The 21303-nt window shown below is 40.7% G+C and overlaps 1 protein-coding gene across 2 annotated transcripts in view; it reads right to left on the reverse strand.

Annotated features, from left to right (window-relative positions):
- Nucleotides 1-21303, reverse strand: part of Dcaf5 (DDB1 and CUL4 associated factor 5) — a 90766-nt gene that overhangs the window by 43566 nt on the left and 25897 nt on the right. For both annotated transcript variants that reach the window (XM_090344350.1, XM_090344351.1), the window contains exon 6: nucleotides 3589-3802. In XM_090344350.1, coding sequence (XP_090200476.1) covers nucleotides 3589-3802 — 214 coding nt within the window. The remainder of the gene's footprint in view (nucleotides 1-3588; nucleotides 3803-21303) is intronic.

The raw sequence follows: 21303 nt of genomic DNA on the forward strand, positions 1-21303 counted from the left end.
TCACTTTGTAATTAAAAGTCAGAAGACTATCTTAGATGGGATCGCTTCTTTTCTTGTCCATGTTGATTTCTACTATGGAAATTCTCAATTCCTCTCTAGGATGGTTACACAGTTTATGGCTAAGAGAAAAGTTACAAATAAGTCTCAGACCATGGACGTTCTCAGTATACAGGAACAAGATCAAATATTAAGACCATGCCTGTAAACTCAATTCTTTGGCAGGAAAATAGAAAGTCTGAGGCTGAACTAGGCAACATGGTGAGACCCTGTTCCAAATAAACAGCTAAGTAAATATTAATATAAAGAAAGGGTAGGCCTTAGAACATGAAAGCAATAAAAATTTCCTGTCTGGACTAGATAAAAGAACATACATTGTGCAGATCATAAAACTATGGCAGCTGCTGCTATTGCTCTGAGTGTGTGGAAAGTTAGGGCCTGTAAGACACCTTCAAAAACATGTTCCAAAGGGGCCGGGAGTTTGGCCTAGTGGTAGAGTGCTAGCCTTGAGAAAGTCCAAGGACAGTGCTCAAGTCCTGAGCTCAAGCCCAGGACTGTCAAAAAAAAAAAAAGAAAGAAAAAAGAAAAAACAACACATGTTCCAGGGCCCGGGAGTTTGGTCTAGTGGTAGAGTGCTTGCCTAGCATGCACAAAGACCCAGGTTCAATTCCTTGGTACCACATACTTAGAAAAAGCCAGAAGTGATGCTAAGGCTCAAGTGGTAGAGTTCTAGCCTTGAGAAAAATCCCAGGACAGTCCTCAGGCCCTAAGCTGGCAAAAAAAAAAAAAAAAAACATGTTCCAGAATTGAGATGGTAAATTTGGCCTCTCATGTAACCCTTAGCACTCCTAAGCTCAGTGAACTAGTTTTACTAGTTCAATTCATGCTCCTGAAGACCTATGGAAGTTAGACAGGAAAAGTAGTATTGATCAATTCTACAGTTAGATACAATATAGGTCCAGAAAGCTAAAGACCACACAGATGGACTAAAGAGTCAAGAGTCACTTCAACAAATATTTATTGTGCTTCCAATGTGTACCAGGATTTATAGACAAGATGACCATAAATTAGCTACATTTCTTAATCCCTAAGAAGTGAACAGAAAGGTAAACATAAATTTCTGTCTCCTATTTCCTAAATTACATCTGATAATCTATATGGAGGATACTAACTGACTTAACAGTAACTCTGACTGGTACAAAAAGCTAGAGTCAATAATCTTTTGCATCCTCCATCAACTGAGAAAAACCACTTAATGCAACCAAAAGCCAGTGTAGTTTATCCAAGTACATTATGTCCATAAATTCTTCTTTTAGGACAAAAGCAGCAAATCGGAATAGCGAAAAATCAAAAGGCACTCAACATTTTTATCATCACATAAAACTTGCAAGATAAAAGCAACTATATAGCTGGCTAGGATTATAGCCCCCACTCCTGGGGGTGGGGGGGTTTAGATCTGAGGAACTTGGTTCAAAGCCAGTCCCAGTATGAAAGGCTGTGAGACTCATACTTCCATTTAACCAGCAGGAAACCAGAAGTGGCACTATGGCTCAATGTGGCAGAGCACTAGCCTTGAGCGACAGAAGCTTAAGATGGAGTGCCCAGGCCCTGAGTTCAAGCCCCAGGACCAGAAAGAAGGAAGAAAAAAAGACAACTTGGTTTCCATTTCCATAGCTATAAGAAGGTATAGCAGCCATTCTACATTACCGACAATTAAATGTTTTACTGAGATCATCTTCTCTGTAAAACTTGATTCTTCCTACCCAAGAAACATGAGATCAAACAAACAGGCCAATGACAATTAAGTTATTTAGGCTCCTTGCCTCTCCCACAAGGAGTCATTAACAAGGCCATTTTAATAGTCACCAATATGGATTTCAGCTAAGTAGGTCCTAGAATTCCAACTTGAATATGAATCTTGAATTTAGATACATATCCATAAAAATTCGTCTACCCTTAAAAAGGAAGTTTCTATCTTGCAAACCTTAAAAAGAAAATTCTCATCTACCAACATGCAAATCACTTCAAACAAACATCTATTTTGTACTTACTATATCCACTAATCTTTAAACTATATATATATTAGGGAATCTCTACCAACTCAGGGGAAAAAAAAAACAACCTAACTTCTAACTGAATAAACAGAATGCTGGAAAGTTCTCAGGTAAGTGTTTCCTTTATGCCTCTTGCCCATAAACAACTCTATATAGCTGGTGAAACAATGTACCAAATTTGACAAAGCTGATGAGCCCAAAGGTGAGAAAACATCTCACTGATGAAAATGAGAGACTAAGGACTAGAAATAAAAGTTATTTGTTTACTTCATCAGAATTTCTCTGTATTGTCTTTACTTACATCAGTTACTATACCAGTTCAATTAACCTTAACATAAAACTTTAGAGCTTCTATGGCCAAAACAATTTCAAGAATATCAAGTATATTTTTAAACTACCAGCTTTTTTTTTTTTTTGCCAGTCCTGGGCTTGAGTTTAGGATCTGAGCACTGTCCTTGCACTTTCCAAAGCTAGAGCTCTACTACTTGAGCCTCAGCACCACTTCCAGCTTTTTTCCTTGGTACTGAGGAATCAAACCTGAGTCTTCATGCATGCTAGGCAAGCACTCTACCACTAGGCCAAACTCCCGGTCCCTAAACTACCAGGCAGCTTTAAATCAACCTCAGTATCTCCATTTCCAGTGACACTAAGAAAAGGCTGAGAATTCACAGCTAGAACTCTATAGTCCCAGTTATGATGCTAGTAGTAAAAACAAAAAGAGTTAGCATCTGGTTCTCTATCAAACAAAGCTGCTCAGCTCATTTCTTCCAAGAAAAAGATGCCATCTCAACCAGCCACCCTATATACATAACTCCTAGATGCTATTTACTGTTTCACTGCTATGTTTGCTATGAAAACAAAACAAGAAAAGTCTTTCACTACTAGGCTAGACTCTCTTTCTTTGGAAATGGCACATTTATAGAATATTAAATATCCATTAAAAATGTAGTGATGCTGTGTTGGAAAGAAAGAAAGAGAGAGGGAGAGAGAGAGAGAGGGAGAGAGGGAGAGAGTGAGAGAGGAGAGAGTGAGAGAGGAGAGAGAGAGGAAGGAAGGAAGGAAGGAAGGAAGGAAGGAAGGAAGGAAGGAAGGAAGGAGAAAGAAAGAGAAAGAGAGAGAGAGAGTGAAAGAGGAGAGAGAGAAGAAGGAAGGAAGGAAGGAAGGAAGGAAGGAAGGAAGGAAGGAAGAAAGGAAGGAAGGAGAAGGAGAAAGAGAGAGAGAGAGAGAGAGAAGGAAAAAGAAAAAGAAACCACTACACAGTCAACCTTGATTTATAAGTTCCTTATAAATTTGGACAAAGAAACTCACAGTAGAGCTAGGAGTATGGCTGAAGTTTTAAAGAACTTGAAAGATGCTAACAACCATCAGGCTGAGTTCAAATCTCAGGACAGAGAGACAGAGATAGAGACAGAGAAACAATGAAGTCAAAAAAAATCTCAAGATTTGTTTTCCCTCAGTTGTTTCTACTTGACATTATACTAAAAAGACCAGACCAGTACAGGAAGATATTGGGATCTAGGGGGCAGGAGGTACTAACCTGGTCACGATCTCCTGCAAAACAACAACTTTTCATAGTGCATGAGTTGAAGTAACCCTGATTGTCAAACTGGAACACCGGCAGGCGAGAGTGGATGTCATAGAGCACAGGGGGCAGGCGCCTCCGCAGGGCCAGGAGCTGGGTCCCGTTGCTGTTGAATCGCACACTCATGGCACTCTGGAGAGATAGGTTGCCACCATAGCGCAGAAGAGAACTGGAAGTTAGAAAGCACAGGGAGGGAACATGTGACACGTTAGACAAGAACTTACAAAACAATGAATTTATTTCTTTCCATGTCCAAGACATCCTGTTAGGTTTGTGCATTATAATTTGTGGTATTTCTATCATAAGACAAAATGTGCCATAGTTGATGGGTCTAAATATGAGAATATATCATTGGGTGCTAGTGGTTCACACCTTTAATCCTAGCTACTGGGGTGAATGAGATCTTGAAATTGATGCTAAAATTAATCCTGAGCAAAAAAAAAGTCAAGAGATTCTTATCGCCTATTAACCAGCAAAAAGCTGGAAGAAGCAGTATGGCTCAAGTGGTAGAGTTGCCAGGCATGAGTGAAAAAATAGAACAAGAGTGTGAGGATCTTGGTTCATGTATACTGGCATACTGGCATACGCATACACACACACACACACATGCACGCACACAGGCACACACACGAGAACACTATGCATTAGCAAGACACTGTTTTTCTTTTTTCCACTGAGGATGTAATGCATCAGTAAGACTTGTTAGACAATAATTAGAGTAAAGATGGCTCCTTGGTTATATTAATTCAAATTACTTAAAATCCTCCAAAGGTGAATTTCCAGTAATTTTTTTTGCATTTTTTTAAATTGTAATTAGTAAAAGGGTTAAATGATATTTGCCAGATAGAAGGTGCATTAATTCACATACATTGATACCCTTTCACATATCTTGGTACCCATTTCTCTCCCCCCCACACCCCAATTTTTTTTTTAATTTTTAATTATTTTATTTTATTTTTTTGCCAGACCTGGGCTTGAACTCAGGGCCTGAGAACTGTCCTTGGACACTCTTTGCTCAAGGCTTGAGCTCTGCCACTTGAGCAATAGCACCACTTCTGGCTTTTTCTAAGATGCAGTACCAAGGAATCAAACCCAGGTCTTGATGCACGCTAGGCAAGCACTCTACCACTAGGCCAAACTCCTAGCCTTCCAGTAAAATTTCAAGAAAAGAATATTTTTAAAATCTGAAAAAAAGAGACATACCAAAATCATTACCTATTTTGTTACTTAAGCTAAGTATATAATCAGAGACATTTGTCAGAATTTTAAGCAATCAACTGGCTAATGAATAATTATAGATAGCATTTAAGTGATATACTTATTTTTTTGTATTAGAAACACAAACATCAGAGTGAGAACAGACAGTTCATTGTTTATTCTAGACTCAGATTTTTTTTTTAATGCCAGTCCTGGACTCATAGCCTGGGTGCTGTCCTAGAGTTTTTGCTTAAGGATGGTACTCTATATCACTAGAGTCATAGCTCAATCTCTGGGTTTTGTGGTTAATTGGAGATAAGAGTCTCTCAGACTTGGAGCCAGGTGCAGTGGGCATGGTGGGCACGGTGGCTCACGCCTGTAATCCTAGCTACTCAGGAGGCTGAGATCTGAGGGTCAAGCTTAAAGCCAGCTCAGGCATAAAAGGACCTAAGACTCTTATCTCCAACTAACCTCTAGAAAATGGGAAGTGGGGCTTGGCTCAAGGGTAGGGTGGTAACCTTGAGCTGAAGAGCTCCATCCAGGACAATGCCCAGGTCCAGTTAAAGCCCCATGACCCACAAAAAAAAAGTCTCATACTTTCCTGCCTGGTCTTGATATGAACTGTGATCCTTAGTTCTTAGCCTCCTGAGCAGCTGAGCAGCAAGGAATATAGGCATGGGCCACTGGCTCAAGTAGTAGAGTACCAGCCTTGACAAAAAAGCTCAGAGATGGTACCCAAGCCCTGAGTCGAGCCACCCCTCTCCCCGGCCCCTCACACACACACCAAGCATTTTTTTGAATAGTTAATCTCCTGACAAAACGTTGTATTCCATGATATAACTAGAAGGTAAATATTTAAATTTTTTTAAAATTTAAGTGTAGCTGGGTATTGGTGGCTAATGCCTATAATCTAGCTACTCAAGAGACTGAGATCTGAGGATCAAGGTACAAAGCCAACCCTGACAGGAAAATCCAATTAATCACCAGAAAACTGGAAGTAGAGCTATGGCTCAAAATGGTAGAGCACTAGCCTTGAGCAAAAAAACTCAAGGACAGTACCCAGGCCCCCCAGTTCAAGATTACTCCTATACCTCCCCTCCCCCCCCAAAAAATTCAGGGACAGTGCTCATGACAAACAAAATAGTAATAATAATTTAAAAATGCAAAACACATAAGGAAAAGTAAAGATGACTTGCTTCCCTCTATAATTCCCAAGTTTATATTTAGTTTTGAAATACACTCTGATGAATGCATATGATTTCACTTATCCTTGGCTTCACTAGGGAGAGAGACATTCTAATTCACCTTATATTCTGCTGCAGTTTACACAGTATGGTCCTTGATAATTTCTTTTGATGATGCAGAAGATAATTTCAATATTATAGTCAACTAGGATGACCACAGTAACAATTACAGAAGACATATTTTTAAAGAAAGAGCTGTCTCTCTGTGTTTTATCTTTTTAGAAGTCAAAATCCCCAGACCCTATATTATAGAAGGATGAGTACTTACTACCCATACTATAACCAAGTTCTCACATTTTCAGGTTCTGTTTTTGAAACACTAAGTTACTGATAAGAAAAAAAGTGACGTTAGCTATATGTATCAGGGACACTACAAAAAGGAGTTACTGGCAGAACTGAGAATTTACTATCTCACACACAATGTTGTCAAGGAAAGGAAATGACCCAGGAGTCTTGGAGGAGGGGGAAAATTTATAAATTCTAGAAATCACAAGACCTGGAAAAGTCCTCAGGATACCTAAATTAGAGCTCAAAGAAGTTTTAAAGAAGTTTTGTTTTAGTTCATTTTTATTTTTTTCTGTGCCCTAGACATGAAACAGCTGTGGCCATTGATATAGGCACCAAGCTAGGATGAACAAAGGATTATCACATGTTCTTTCCCTAAATAAGAGGGAACACTACCAAAGAAGTGCCTCTTTGCCCATGGCCAGGGGGTTGTTTATGTGTTTTAGTAGTGTGCTCTAGCACTTGCACTCAGGGCTTGGGTTCTGCCCTTGAAGCTCCACTTTTTTGTGTGTGTGTGTGATGGTGGTTAACTAGAGACTAAGAGTCTCACAGACTTTCCTGCCTGCTCGCTTCATCCTCAGATCTCAGCAACTTAAGTAGCTAATCTTTTTTTTTTTTTTTTGCCAGTCCTGGGTCTTGAGCTCAGGGCCTGAGCACTGTCGTTGGACTTTCTCAAGGCTAGAGCTCTACCACTTGAGCCTGAGCACCACTTCCGGCTTTTTTCTATATGTGGTACCGAGGAATCGAACCCGGGTCTTCATGCATGCTAGGCAAGCACTTTAACCACTAGGCCAAACTCCCAGTCCAAGTAGCTAATCTTAAAGGTGTACCTCACTAGTGCCCAGCAAGGAGGAAGTTTTAAAACATGTTACCAAGTGAAAGTTTAAAGATTTACATTCTATTAGAAAAGACATTGTCTGGGAGTTTGGCCTAGTGGTACAGTGCTTGCCTAGCATGCATGAAGACTCGGGTTCGATTCCTTGGTACCATATACGTAGAAAAAGATGGAAGTGATGCTGTGGCTCAAGTGGTAGAGCTCTGGCCTGGAGAAAACCCAAGGACAGTGCTCAGGCTGTGAGTTCAAGCCCCAGGACTGGAAAAAAAAAAAGATGATGTATTTTTTTTATTGTTTTTTTCTTCCTTCTAGTGTTCTTCCCTCCCTAAAGAAAGTAATGGGAGCCGGGTACAGTGGCTCCGGCCTATAATCCTAGCTACTTCAAGAGGCTGAGATCTGGGGAGCACAGTTCAATACCAGCCTGGGCACTAAAGTCCATGAGACTTTTACCTTCAATTAACCACTAGAAGACCAGAAGTAGCACTGTGGCTCTAGGGGTAGGGAGGTAGCCCTGGAGCAGAAGAGCTCAGGGATAGCACCCAGGCCCAGAGTTCAAAGCCCCAACTGACTAAAAAAAAAAAAAAGAAAGAGAAAAAGAAAAGAAAGTAATGGGATAAATTAAGAAACAAGGAAGGAAATGTCCCTTAAAAAGTACAAGGTGCGCGGGGAGGGGGGGGGTGCGCAGAGGGCAGCTAGGGATTTAGCTTAGCAGAACAGCCCTTGCCAGGCAAGTGCAAGGCCCTGAGTTGGATCTTCTGGTCTGGAAAAAAGACCTGGAAGGAAGAAAAAGCAGTAGTTGTAAAAGGGGCCAGGAGTTTGGCCTAGTGGTAAGAGTGCTTGCCTAGCATGCATAAACCTCTGGGTTGGATTCCTTGGTACCACATACACAGAAAAAGCCGGAAACGCTGCTGTGGCTCAAATGGTAGAGTGCTAGCCCTGAGAAATCTCAAGAACAGTGCTCAGGCTCTGAGTTCAAGCCCCGGGACTGGCAAAAATAAAAAATATAAATAAAAGTACAGGGGTAGTTGACCTAGTGAGCTCACAAAAACAGCCTGTACAAATACCAATCACAGTCAGCCCTGTGCCTCCCACTCTACCAAGCCAATCTATTACTAAAGGGAAGAAAGAATACTGTGGTATTACAGATTCATGTAAAAACAAGGCTTGGGCAAAACAGCCTATAATCCTCTTACGAGTAGAATGAAAGAGAAAAGGCTTATAAGACTATCCCTAGAGCTCTTAGACATCAAGGAGAAGCACAGTACTTCTACAGTCCCCAAATCATCATCCCTGCAGAGAAACGCTCTTCTAATCCTGAATACAAGACATAGTCACTCCCATATGGAGAACCAATGACAGGGCTATTAAAGCCCAGGCATTTCCTTTACAGACTGCCCTGGAGGCCTCAGGCATGTGTGTTATCTAAACAGTGAGCTCAAAAACAATGAGAGGCTTTCAATCTAATATCAGTACCAAGTGTGCAAATAAACCTGCATCTGTAGGACTGAGGAAGAGTGGAGGTAGAAACAAGCCTCAACAGTCATACAAACCCCCATCAGCCACAGCAGCTGTGTTTGCATCAGTCTAAGCAGCCTTTCAGGACTCTAGCCCTCTGGCAAATGCCCTTTCTTTATGTTACTAGTCAGATCTATACAAAAGTCTGCCCAGGACAGGCTCATTCTAAATCCCCAACCTTTCTTTCTTTCTAACTTTCCATTTGTAATCTGGCCATATTATAGTGGTTTGCAGGCTCTAGGATAGTCGCTAACTTTTCTTTGCCTATGCTCCTGAGCAGAGAACAATAACCTCACACACAAAGAAATGCACAGGAATCTTGTTCCTAAAATACTTAGGGTACTAAATTCAGAGCAGCAGCTACAAGCACTGACTTCCATTTGAGGGCAAAAAACCAAAATCTAATTCCTTAAGGAGGGATGGAATGGCGTCTAAAACCCAAAGAAAGGAACTGGGTAACTTCTCAGCAGGAGGTTTAAAGCTGGCCAATCCCAGTAGAAAGGATGATCTAGATCAACAGGAAGCCAAGCAGTTTAACTACAGATATAAGATTCCAAAGTTTATAGTCAAGTTTAACATACATTAAGAAATCATCAAAAGCTGGGCATGCTCATACCTATAATCAGGAGGCTGAGATTTGAGGACCACAGTTCAAAGCCATCCCAGGTACTAAAGAATTTGAGACTCTTGTGTCCAATTGATCACTAGAAAAGGGGCAGTAGGGCTGTGGCTCAAGAGATAGGGTGGTAGCTTTGAGCTGAAGAGCTCAGGAACAGTGCCAGGCCCAGGGGTAGGGTAGTAGCCTGGAGTTCAAGCCCAGAGTTCAAGGCCCATGCCCCACCCCCAAAATCATCTAGGCACATATGGTAGCATATATTTATAATCTTTATCACTTAGGATACTGAGGTAGAATGACTACCAGTCCCAAGATGGCTAGCCTAGGCTATATGATAAGATCCTATCAGGTTAGTGGTGGTGGTGGTGGTGAAATCATCTAGAATTTTTTTCAATTTTAAGTATCTCATCACAAGATATTCAAGCCCAACCTAGGGAACAGGCCCCAATGTCTGAATTTAATAGACAACCCTAGTTAACACAGGTGACCCTGAAACGACACTTTGAAAAACATGATTTGGGAGTGGGGAAAAGAAAAAAAACAACTTTAAGAAGAATCTCAATGAAATGCTAACTGTACAATATGGCAGTTTTACAGACTCATGTCTATTAGTACAAAGACGTGAATTTCTTTAAAGATCAGAGTGCCATTCCATCAACAATGCCTGGAGCTTTTTTTTTTTCCCTCTATTCAGCACATTCCCTCAAAGGAGAAGGAATTTCTCATTCTCTAGGAGAACTGACAGTACCGGTATACAATAAAAAGACCTCAATCCTGAGGTCTTTTCAGAGCTGTTCTTGAGACAGTGATAACTGCCATTACACTCCCAAATGACACAAGCAGCATGTGGGAAGGAATAATCATGCAAATTGAGTTAAAAGAAAAACCTTTCTAGGCCAGACTCCAGTGGCTTATGCCTATAATCCTTACTGCTCAGGAAGCTGAGATCTGAGAATTGCAGTCAAAGCTAGCCTGGACTAGAAAGGCTGTGAGACTCCTATCTCCAAATAAACCACCAAAAAAGCCTAAAGTAACACTGTGGCTCAAGTGGTAGAGTGCTAGCCTTGAGCTGAAGAGGTCAGGAACAGTGCCCAGGCCCTGAGTTCAAGGCCCAGGACCAACAAAAACAAAACAACAAAACTTTATATAGGAAGAATAAAACATATGCATTTTAAAGCTGGCATGGTGGCTCAAGCTACTCAGGAGGCTGAGATCTGAGGATCAAGGGTCAAAGCCAGCCCAGGCACAAAAGGACCTGAGATTCTTATCTCCAATTAACCTCTAGAAAACAGGAAGTGGGGGTTGGCTGAAGAGTAGGTAGGAAGCCTTGAGCTGAAGAGCTCAGGGACAGCACCCAGGGCGAGTTCAAGTCCCATAACCCACAAAAAAACAAACAAACATGGCCGGGAGTTTGGCCTAGTGGTTAAAGTGCTTGCCTAGCATGCATGAAGACCCGGGTTCGATTCCTCGGTACCACATACATAGAAAAAAGCCGGAAGTGGTGCTGAGGCTCAAGTGGTAGAGCTTTAGCTTTGAGAAAGTCCAAGGACAGTGCTCAGGCCCTGAGCTCAAGCCCAGGACCGGCAAAAAAAAAAAATAAAATAAAAAAAAAAATAAACAACAACAACAACAAAAAAACATTTTATTCTCTGTAATATATAACAAGATAACAAGATGTTGGGTGCTAGTGGCTCATGCCTATAATCCTAGCTAACTCAGGAGGCTGAGATCTGAGGATCATGGTTTGAAGCAAGCCTGGGCAGGAAACTCCATGAGACTCTTATCTCCAGTAAACAACTCAAAAGTGCTATGGCCTAAGTGGTAGAGTGTCCATCATGAACAAAAGAAGCTAAGGGGAAGCACATAGACCCAGAATTCAAGCCCCAAGAACAGCAAAAAATTAAAAAGTTATATATATAGAAGGAGGCAATGTCCAAAGGTCAAATGTGAAGAAGACTTGAGATAAAAAAAAATAAGAGCAGGCCAGGAGTTTGGCCTAGCAATAGAGAGCTTGCCTAGCATGTACAAAGACCCGGGTTCGAGTCCTTGGTACCACATACATAGAAAAAAAGCCAGAAGTGGTACTGTGGTTCAAGTGGTAGAGTTCTAGTCTTAAGAAAGCACAAGGACAGTGGTCAGGCCCTGAGTTCAAGCCCCAGGACCAGCAAAAATAAATAAATAAATAATAACATTAAATCCTCCTCTATATAACTAATGTAAGCTAATTACATAGCCAAATTTCTTTCTGTAGCCAAATGGCATATAAGCCATGTGCATGAAATATATAGACAGCAGGTATGTCAATGGTAATCTTTATCTTCTATAAAAGAAACATGTCCAGAGCTTGTGTCCTACATCCTAGACAGAGATTCCAAAAGCTACACAGCATAAATCCACATTTCAAAATGAATTATTAAGTGGTGTCATGTCATAGTTTTTTCTAGAACACTTGCAAAGGATTAAAGATTCAACATGTAGCCCTATGAATTTATCAGATTGCCTGGTTCATGCAAACCCTTTCTAGGTTGGGGTTATAACTCAATGGTAGAGTCCTAGCCTAGCATGCAAAGGCCTGGGGCCCTGGCCCAGCTTTGAAAAACAGGGAGGCATTTGGTAAACAGCCATTTAATCTTCATTTCACATAGTATCAGTCCTGGCCTCCGTGTAAAATGCAAAATGCTGTTCAATGAACAGTGGTTGGCAAAAAAAAAGGGGGTGGGGGGGAAGAAACCTGAGGTGGCAGTTGCTACAGCAACAATAACAGTACAGGAGTGGGTGGAAAGATATGCAGGTATACAGATAGTCCCTGAGTCAGAAGGAAAACTGAAATTGGGTACACACAATGTTAGGTAACAAGGCTACAAAATTAGAGGAATGTTAAAGAGGAAAGGATCAGTCTAGAAAAACAAATTTAAGCAAAAGAGAGTCATGAAACAAAAGTCACAATTTGGTAGTTTGTAAAAACTTATGCAGCAGGGCCCAGTGGCTCACGCCTGTAATCCTAGCTACTCAGAAGGCTGAGATCTGAGGATTACATTCAAAGTCACCCTGGGCACTAAAGACCACGAGACTCTTATTTCCAATTAACCACTAGAAAGCCGGAAGTGGTGCTGTGGCTCAAGGGGTAGGGTGGTAGCCTTGAGCTGAGTTGCTGAGGGACAGCGCCCAAGTTCAAAGCTCAAGATCCACAATAGACACCCCCCCCCAAAAAAAAAACCTTATGAAATGAATTGGAAACAAGGGAAGAGAGAAAGGCCAAGGAAAGAAATCCTTCAAACTGCTGATTGAGGAGATTGGGTAATAAAGGAAAGCAGCTACTCAATGCATCTGAAAACAGTCACCTCTGGTGGGCAATAACATGAATGCCCACAAGGATAGTTTCAAAGTAACCTTTTGTAATCTATTTTGTTGTATCCCAACTCATTTATTTAGCATAAATTGACTAAACAATGCTTACTATAAGTATAAACAATGCACTGATTTTCCAGTTTTATTTATATATATATATATACATATATGTATGCATGCATGTATATATGTATTCAATAAATACTTGCAACCTCTTTAATTGATTTCATGACCTACTAGATTGAGATCTTGCTACCTAGTAACCCTAGGCTTCACTTTATTCTGAACTGAGGAGCCAGAGAAATCGCGGACTATGAATCCAATCACATTTATTTCTTGTCTTTTTCCATGAAAACCATTCACTCTCGTATCTTTTCCTTGGGCATCCCAAGTGCTTAAACAGTATCATATACATACGAAGCATTTAATAAACAATTGTTAAACTAATTATCTAATTGACCAAAAGCAGCAGTCTATAAAATTCATGTAAATTTAAAAAAAAAAAAAAAGCGCTCTGGGCCAAGAGTTTGGCCTAGTGGTAGAATGCTTGCCTAACATATAGGAAGACTTGGGTTTGATTCCTCAGTACCACATATATAGAAAAAAGGCAGAAGTGGTGCTGTGGCTCAAGTGATAGAGCTCTAGTAGACCTCAAGAAAACCCAAGGACAGTGCTCAAGCCCTGAGCTCAAGCCCAGGACTGGCACAAAAAAGGCGGGGGTGGGGGGGGTGGGGGTAGCTCTACCAAGAGTCACATGGCTCCTGACATTTGCCTGCCAACAAAATCTAGCTGGAGTATAAATTCAGATATACTGAGTTCAAAGTTGGCCTAGGTATAGCCCAGTAAGACACTGTCTCCAAAAAATACCTGTACTCAAGAAGCTGAGGCAGATTTTGAGTTCAAGCCAGTCTTGGGCTACATATTGAGTTTGAGGATGCTAGTAAAACACAGTGAGACTGTTTTAAAGAAAAAAATAAAAATAAATGAAAACTACATGCTGGGCACTAATAGCCCGTGATTGTAATCCTACCTATTTGGAAAGCTGAAATCAGCAAGATTCCAGTTTTAAGTCAGCTCACGCAGAAAAGTTCACAAGATCCCAAGTTCTTCTCAACCCACAGTGGGTTATAGTGGCACATGCCTGTCATCCTAAGCTACATGGGAGGCCAACTGTGGTACCAGGCCAGCCAAGGCAGAAAAGTCTGAGACTCCATCTCCATAAGAGGAAAGCTAGATGCAGTAGTACACGCCTGTGATCTCAGTAATGACAGAAAGCCTAAAGGTCACAGATCAGATATGCACCTAAGCAGAAAGTAAAATTATATCCTAAAAATAATCAGTAAAAGGCCAGTGCTGATGGCCTATAATCTTAGCTACTTGGGAGGCCTTGGCTTGACGATTGAGGATTGAGGTTTGAAGTCAGCCTAGGCAGAAATCTCCATGAGACACTTATCTCCAATTAGCTACCAAAAAGTTGGAAGTGGAGCTGTGGCTAGCAAAAACGCTCAGCGACAGTGCTTAGGACCTGAGTTCAAGCCCCAGGAATAGCATAAAAATAAATAACCAATGAAAAACATGGTTGGAGATGTGCATCAACAGTCGACCCAGTCTAACAAGAATGAGGCCCGGAGTTTTAGCACCATTAATACAAAGGAAATAAAGAAAAAAAAAGGAAAGAAAAAGGGGAGGGGAAGGGACACGTTTTCCAGTTTCTTATTCATTTACTACCTTCTCCTCCCCTTCCCATGTTTGGAGAGAAGTAATGACTAAATAAATAAAAGCTCTGACTTAAAGTCCAAAGACAGAAGTAAATCTGGTAAGTAAATTCAACATGAACCTCTGAATAACTGCACAAGGTAAGGAAGGATGTTGTCACTTGAGGTATTTGTATAAAACCCCAAAATTCACACATCACACTCCAGACCAATAATCCAATCTTTGGATATATACTCTTCAGGAAAGAGCAGCTTAACCAGTTCCTCAAAGTATGATAATAACTATAGTTTAGAATACCGGGACATTAAGTCCTTTAATGAATAAAACTAATTCTACAGCTCCATCGTGTGGCTTAAAGGGTAGAAAGCAATCTAATTAGAATACATCCTTTCTTCCAGCAAAGACCTTTACAACCTCTTATAAGAATTTTCTCCTTAGATACAACACTTTGACCTATGCCATTACACACAGAGATGATAAATTCATAATTTTATAGGAAATTGGCTTTTGAAAATTCAGACTGTGTACTTATTCCATATTTACTACATTTCCATAACACTCCAAGAATAGTGTTAAGTATTAGAGCTCTAAGGTGAAATACAGCCCAGTCCTTTAAAATTCACAGAAAAACACAAGTAATAATACGGATTAACCCACATGCCTCATTTTTGCACACTGATGAGGACAAAGACTGGCAAATTCTGGGAATGTGGCTTAGTGATAGAGTGCTTGCCGAGGGACAGTGTCCATGCCCTGAGTTCAAGTCCCAGGACCAGCATCCATACACATACCTACTCAGGTGGATTCAGCATAGGTAGAAAAGTACATGAGACTCTTATTTCCAATTAATCAACAAAGTCCAAAGACATGTTCAGGCCCTGAGCTCAAGCCCAGGATTGGGGGAAAAAAAACAACAAAAAAAAAACAAGCCCTGAGATCAAACTCCAGTTATGGCATTTTAAGAATGCCATAGAATCTAAATTTTTGTTTTATTGATACTAACTTTTGGATACAAATTACTGTACAATATATGTGTTATGAGTTCATTATCTGTCTAGTTTATCTTTTCACTTAACTTGTATATTTGATGAAATTTCTTATCTTTAAAATGTCTTATTGTAATAGAATCTGGCTTATTGGATTTCATGGGGGTTTTTTGGGGGGTGTGTTTAAGATATGTAAAAAGCAAAGTGGTGGCTCACATAATTAATCCTAGCTACTTAAGAGGCTGAGACCTGAGGATCACAGTTCAAAGCCAGCCCACACACAAAAGTTTGTAAGACTCTTATTTCCCTCTAATTAACCACCAGAAAACCAGAAGGGTGCTGTGCCTCAAAGTGGTAGAGTGGTAGCCTTTAGCTGAAGAGCTCAGGGACAGCACCCAGGCCCAGAGTTCAAGCCCCACAACTGACAATTTTTTTTTTTAAGCCAGAAGTATAGAAGTGGTTCAAGTGGTAGAATACTAACCTTAAGCCAAAGCAGCTCAGGGACAGTGTCCAGGCCAGAGTTCAAGCCCCAGGACTGACACAAAAAAAGGAAGTATAAGAAGTCTTTATTTGCAGCCAGGAGCCCACCAACTGGTAGAGTGCTTACCTAGCAAGCATGAAGCACTGGATTCAATTCCTTGGTACCACATACACAGAAACAACTAGAAGTGATACTGTGGCTCAAGCAGTAGAGTGCTAGCCTTGAAAGCTCGAGGATAGTGCCCAGGCCCTGAGTACAAGCCCCAGGACAGGCCCCCGCCCCCACCCCCCAAAAATAATCTTTATTTATTTGCTCTGATTACCTTTGTCCATTCTGAAAGGAAGGAGGACAAGGTCAAGAGAGCCTCATTGTTTACATAAACTATGAGCTACCCTCTTCCAGCCCTTGACGTTGATCTTGAGCTCTAACTTCTTATAATAGAATGAACTACCCTCAAATGCAACGTGACAGAGACTGCCTAGTTTGTTCAGAAGGAAAGTTAACATTAATTTGATCTCTGCAGAAGAGAGATTGGCACAGGAATCAATAATAGACATTTAATCTAGAGATCCCTAAAGCCAAAGTCCTCAGAGAAATTTCCTCTGACAAAAGGAATTTATTCTCACTGCCCACCTTTTGACATGTCACTTACACAACACCGAAAAGCATTATTTTATAAAGCACATTTTTACAGAGATTCCTAGTTTGCCCTAGTTTTATTATTAAGTAGGATAGAACAACACTCTTTATTATCCTTGTCACAGCAAGACAGTGTTACCTGTCACAGAACTAACAGTTCCTGACAGAAGCTAAAAAGAATAAAAAGGAAAGAGGTGGTGGGTGAGCCAACAGCCTAAACAGTCAAGGAAAAGTATGTGATAAGCAAAGTACAGCAATGATGGAGGAAACTTTCTCCTGAATCCTCTAGACATTAGAGGGCTTTAGTTGTGAAAACTGTCCAAAGGCCAATATAACAGTCCAACCAAGATAAAAGAGATATTGGGAGCCGTAGCCTAGTGGTAGAATGCTTGCCTGGCATGCACCAAGACTGGGTGTCAATTCCTCGGTACCACATACATAGGAAAAAGCCAGAAATGGTGCTGTGGCTCAAGTGGTAGAGCTCTAGCCTTGAGAAAACCCAAGGACAGTGTTCAGGCCCTGAGTTCAAGCCCCAGAACTGGGAGAGGGAGAGAGAGAGGGAGAGGGAGAGGGACAGGGAGAGGCAGAGGGAGATGGGAAGGGGGAGGGGAGGGAGAGGGGAAGGAGAGGGAAGGAGAGATTGTCAGGAGATGATTCTGAAAGGACATCAGAGAAGTAATCAAAATGAAAGAAAGACACCTTGTTCAACTATGAAACATGTAAAGTTACAGATGTGATATTTTCTTTTTCAGTCAATCATACTAAAGTTTTCCTTCCCCATGGCCCACTCTTCACCACTAAAATCCCTAAAGCTGACCTTTCTAATTCTAATGTCTATAGAGCCGGGTAGGTAGAGGAAAGGAAAGGTTGCACCTATTAAGATATCAAGCAGGTGTGGTGGCTCATGCCTTGTAATCCTGTAATCGCGCCTGTAATCGCCTATAATCCTAGCTACTCAGGAGGCTGAGATCTGAGGATCAAGGCACAAAGCCAGCCTGGGCACAAAAGGACCTGAGAATCTTATCTTCAATTAACCTCCAGAAAAAGGGAAGTGGGGCTTGGCTCAAGGGTAGGGTGGTAGCCTTGAGCTGAAGAGCTCAGGGAAAACGTCCAGACCGAGTTCAAGCCCCATGACGTACCAAGAAAAAAAAAAGTATCAAGAAGTAATGAGACCCTTAACATAGTGTTTTTTATTTTTTGCTTTCTAGGTTTTCTTTGGTTGGTCGTGGGGTTGGACTCTGGCCTGGGCATTGTCCTTGTGCTCTTCAGCTCAAGGCTACCACCCTACCCCTTGCTAGGTTATCTTGTTAGGCTTGTTCCTTAATCTGTACAATGAGGAAATCAAACCAGATGACAAATTTCTTTATCCTGCTAACATTTTTTTCTTCCAGCCAGTCTTCTTATCAGCTGAAGCTCAGCAGAGGCTCAAAAAAATAAGACCCTGTTCACAAATCTATAAGCTTTCAGGCTAATGTACAATATAGCTTAGGTTTGAAGTAGGTAAAAAATCAAATTAAAAATTTAAAAACCTCAATAATTGAATAATATATAGATTGAGTTATAAAAGAAAAGTTTTCAGTGGGAAGCGCCTCATTGCTCCAAGTCTTTCTAAGAGGCCAGTAACCCTTCAAGTAGGCTCTGAATTCACTCCTAACTCCACGCCTATTCTAAGCTTTCAGTCACTTCTAACCCTTTTGAGGAAATCACAAACAGCTCTAAACCTAGAATTTTCAGAATACCAAGCACTTTTATCCTTTTGGAACCAAGGGTCTCTATAAAAACCTGGTACAAGGTTTTTCTCTTGTCACAAGGAAAAAAAAAATGCTACATATGTTTACTCAGATACATGGGCACACACGATTCTATCTGTAATTATAAGGGATTAATAAATCCTCTAAAAGCTCTTCCTACATTTAAGTATTACTGAAAAAGCTCTTGTCCTCCTAAGGGATTTGTCCTCCCAAGGGACTCAGACCTGCCCCAAGATCTGGATTGGAGTTTCTAGGCAACTGTGCTAGGGAGACAAATTATGCACTGAAACAACATAATTAGTCCTACATGGGGAAGACAAAAGGCCCTCCTCCATATCAACTTGTACTTAGGGAATTCAAACAGAAAAGATTTGTAATTTGATCTTTAAAATCCAGTGGATATAAAATTAAAAATGGTTTTAATAATATTTCATACATGACCTCCTCCCCCAAAGCTTTTATAAGGCATGAAAAATTAAACAAAACATCCCAGTTTCTACTCGCCTATACTCATCCTCTATTTGTGCCAAAACAGATGTCAAGATTTCCAATTAGTCTTATGAAATGACTTTTCTCCCATAAGGACTTTGAAAACCATAGTTTACCCAAGAAGCCACAAAACCTTGGTCATAATTAAAGAAGAAATCAAGATAAGAAGCCATCATTTTGCCCAGACGACTAGCAAGAGTATATAAGTGTTGGTGATGACCCAGAGAAATACGTAGCTTCAAATATAACTGGTAAGTTTGTGAGTCAACATAGTCCTTCATAGTGGGATCACAGTCTGGCAATTTTTATCAAAAATCTAAAAATAAACTAAGCATATGACTCACAGCTGTAATCCTAGCTACTTAGGAGGCTTAAATTCAGAAGACTGAGGTTTGAAGCCAGCCTGGAAAAAATTCATCTTAAAATTAGCCAAGAAAAAGCTGGTCTGGGGGCAAGGCTCAAGTGATGAGTACCAGATAATCAAGTCAAGTAAAGGCAAAAGGCCCTATACCTCAGTACCATCAAAGAAAAAAAAAAATGCCTACAATCCTAATAGTCAGAAGGCTGAGGGAGGAGAATCAAAACTTCAAGGCCAGGCCGGGAGTTTGGCCTAGTGGTAGAGTGCTTGCCTAGCATGCACGAAGACCCAGTTCAATACCTCAGTACCACATACATAGAAAAAAGCCGGAAATGGTGCTGAGGCTCAATTGGTAGAGCTCTAGCTTTGAGAAAGTCCAAGGACAGTGCTCAGGCCCTGAGCTCAAGCCCAGGACTGGCAAAAAAAAAAAAAAAAAAAGAATTCAAGGCCAACCTGATTGTAATAAGACCTTGTCTCAAAACAGAAAAAAGAAATTTTGAAACACACCCTTTGATGTGGCAATTCCTTACAGATATTTTATAAGTGGGCCACAATAGATATGCAATCAAGTTCAATACAGCATTGTTTATAATGGTCCAACACTGGAAACAAAAGTTCTGTTTTTATAGGAATGCCACAATGATGGCATACCATGAAACCCTTCAAAGAGTGAACCCAGAAAGTTCTGATATAAAAAGGTCTCTCAGACATAATAACTAGAAAAGAGCATCAAAAACAGGTATTATGACATGGTTCCTTAAGTCTAACATTTTTAAACAATCCATACACATCCTGGCATCTAGTTCAAATTATCTTCTAGAAAGATATATAAGAAACTGCTCACTGTAGTTATCTTTAGAAATAGTGACTAACGGCCAGGCAGTACAAGAAACAGACCAATATACAAACATTCAAAATCATCTAAGAAATAGAAATAATTTGAAAATAGAAATAATCATCCTTTAGGAGCCTGGATCTTTCCTTTGCATGTCACCCCTCCCTCCATGCAGACTTAGAATGCTCTCAAATGTCCTTCCCCCCCTCGCCTACTACTTAGGAACGTGAAGATGTGATGTGAATGAAACTCAGTTGTGTGAGGAAACAAGAGAAAAGAGGAAGATGGTCCCTCAACACACAGCTAGAACCTAGTTGGGAGACTGGGGAAGAAATAGGAGAATTAAAATAACCTCTTCTCAAGACACTCCACTCAAGCTTTCCACTGGCAATGAATAGCTCAGTGCCCTACTCCAGCTGCCACTGTCATTGTACGTGAGGAGAAAGCTTGCATAGTTAGCTAACTATGGGAATTTAACCATGCTATCTGTGGGAAAAGGACAGCATAATCAGTTCAAATTCTGTCTTTTATAATATGGATAAGGCAAATTGGTTGTTCTTAAACAGCTTGAAGAGGCAGACAACACTACTTTTAAACCAACAGACTACTGTTGTCTTCTCTGTACATTGCAAACCTTCATAAGCATATAATGTAAAGGCACATTAAGGGCCTTGCCTCAATATGCAACAGCCAGGTGTATATGCAACAGAAAATACCGAAAATCTCTGCTGCCCTGTGGAGCCTCAGGGAGTCCTGCTTGACAGAGCTGGGCTATATAGGTCTATTTTTCTAACCACTCTGACTTCCCACTGGATCAGTTAGGAATAAAAATCAAAAGATGATCTTCTGTATTTAACTGCCTCTTTTATCGGAAGCCATAAGCCCATGAAATAAATTATAACTTTCCTTCCCTTCCATGACAGTCCTTTGAAATACTTCTTTACAAAGGGTAAATCATCATATCCACGTAGCATTTCCAGAGGAGCTAGCTCTTTTTTAAAAGCAAGAATAGCTTTACCAAAAAAAAGAACAGCTTTACCTATAGGTAACCATAAAAATTCCCTCAGAATTTAAGGTACATAAAAAGCTGAGCATGATGGCTCAGGCCTGTAATTCTCGCTACTCAGGAGACTGAGCTCTAAGGATCTAGGTTTAAAGCCAGCCCAGATACAAAAAGACCTGAGACTCTTATCTACACTTAACTTCCTAGAAATAGGAAGTGGGGCTACCGCCCTACCCTCGAGCCCAAGAGCTCAGGGACAATGCCCAGTCCCAGAGGTAGGGTGGTAGCCTTGAGCTAAAGAGCTCAGGGACCAGCACCCAGGCCAAGTTCAAGCCCCATAACCTACAAAAAAAAAAAAAAATCTAGAACACA

The sequence above is a fragment of the Megascapheus bottae genome, chromosome 14, assembly GCF_031878675.1.
Source record: "Megascapheus bottae isolate mThoBot1 chromosome 14, mThoBot2.hap1, whole genome shotgun sequence".
Lineage (NCBI taxonomy): Eukaryota > Metazoa > Chordata > Mammalia > Rodentia > Geomyidae > Megascapheus > Megascapheus bottae.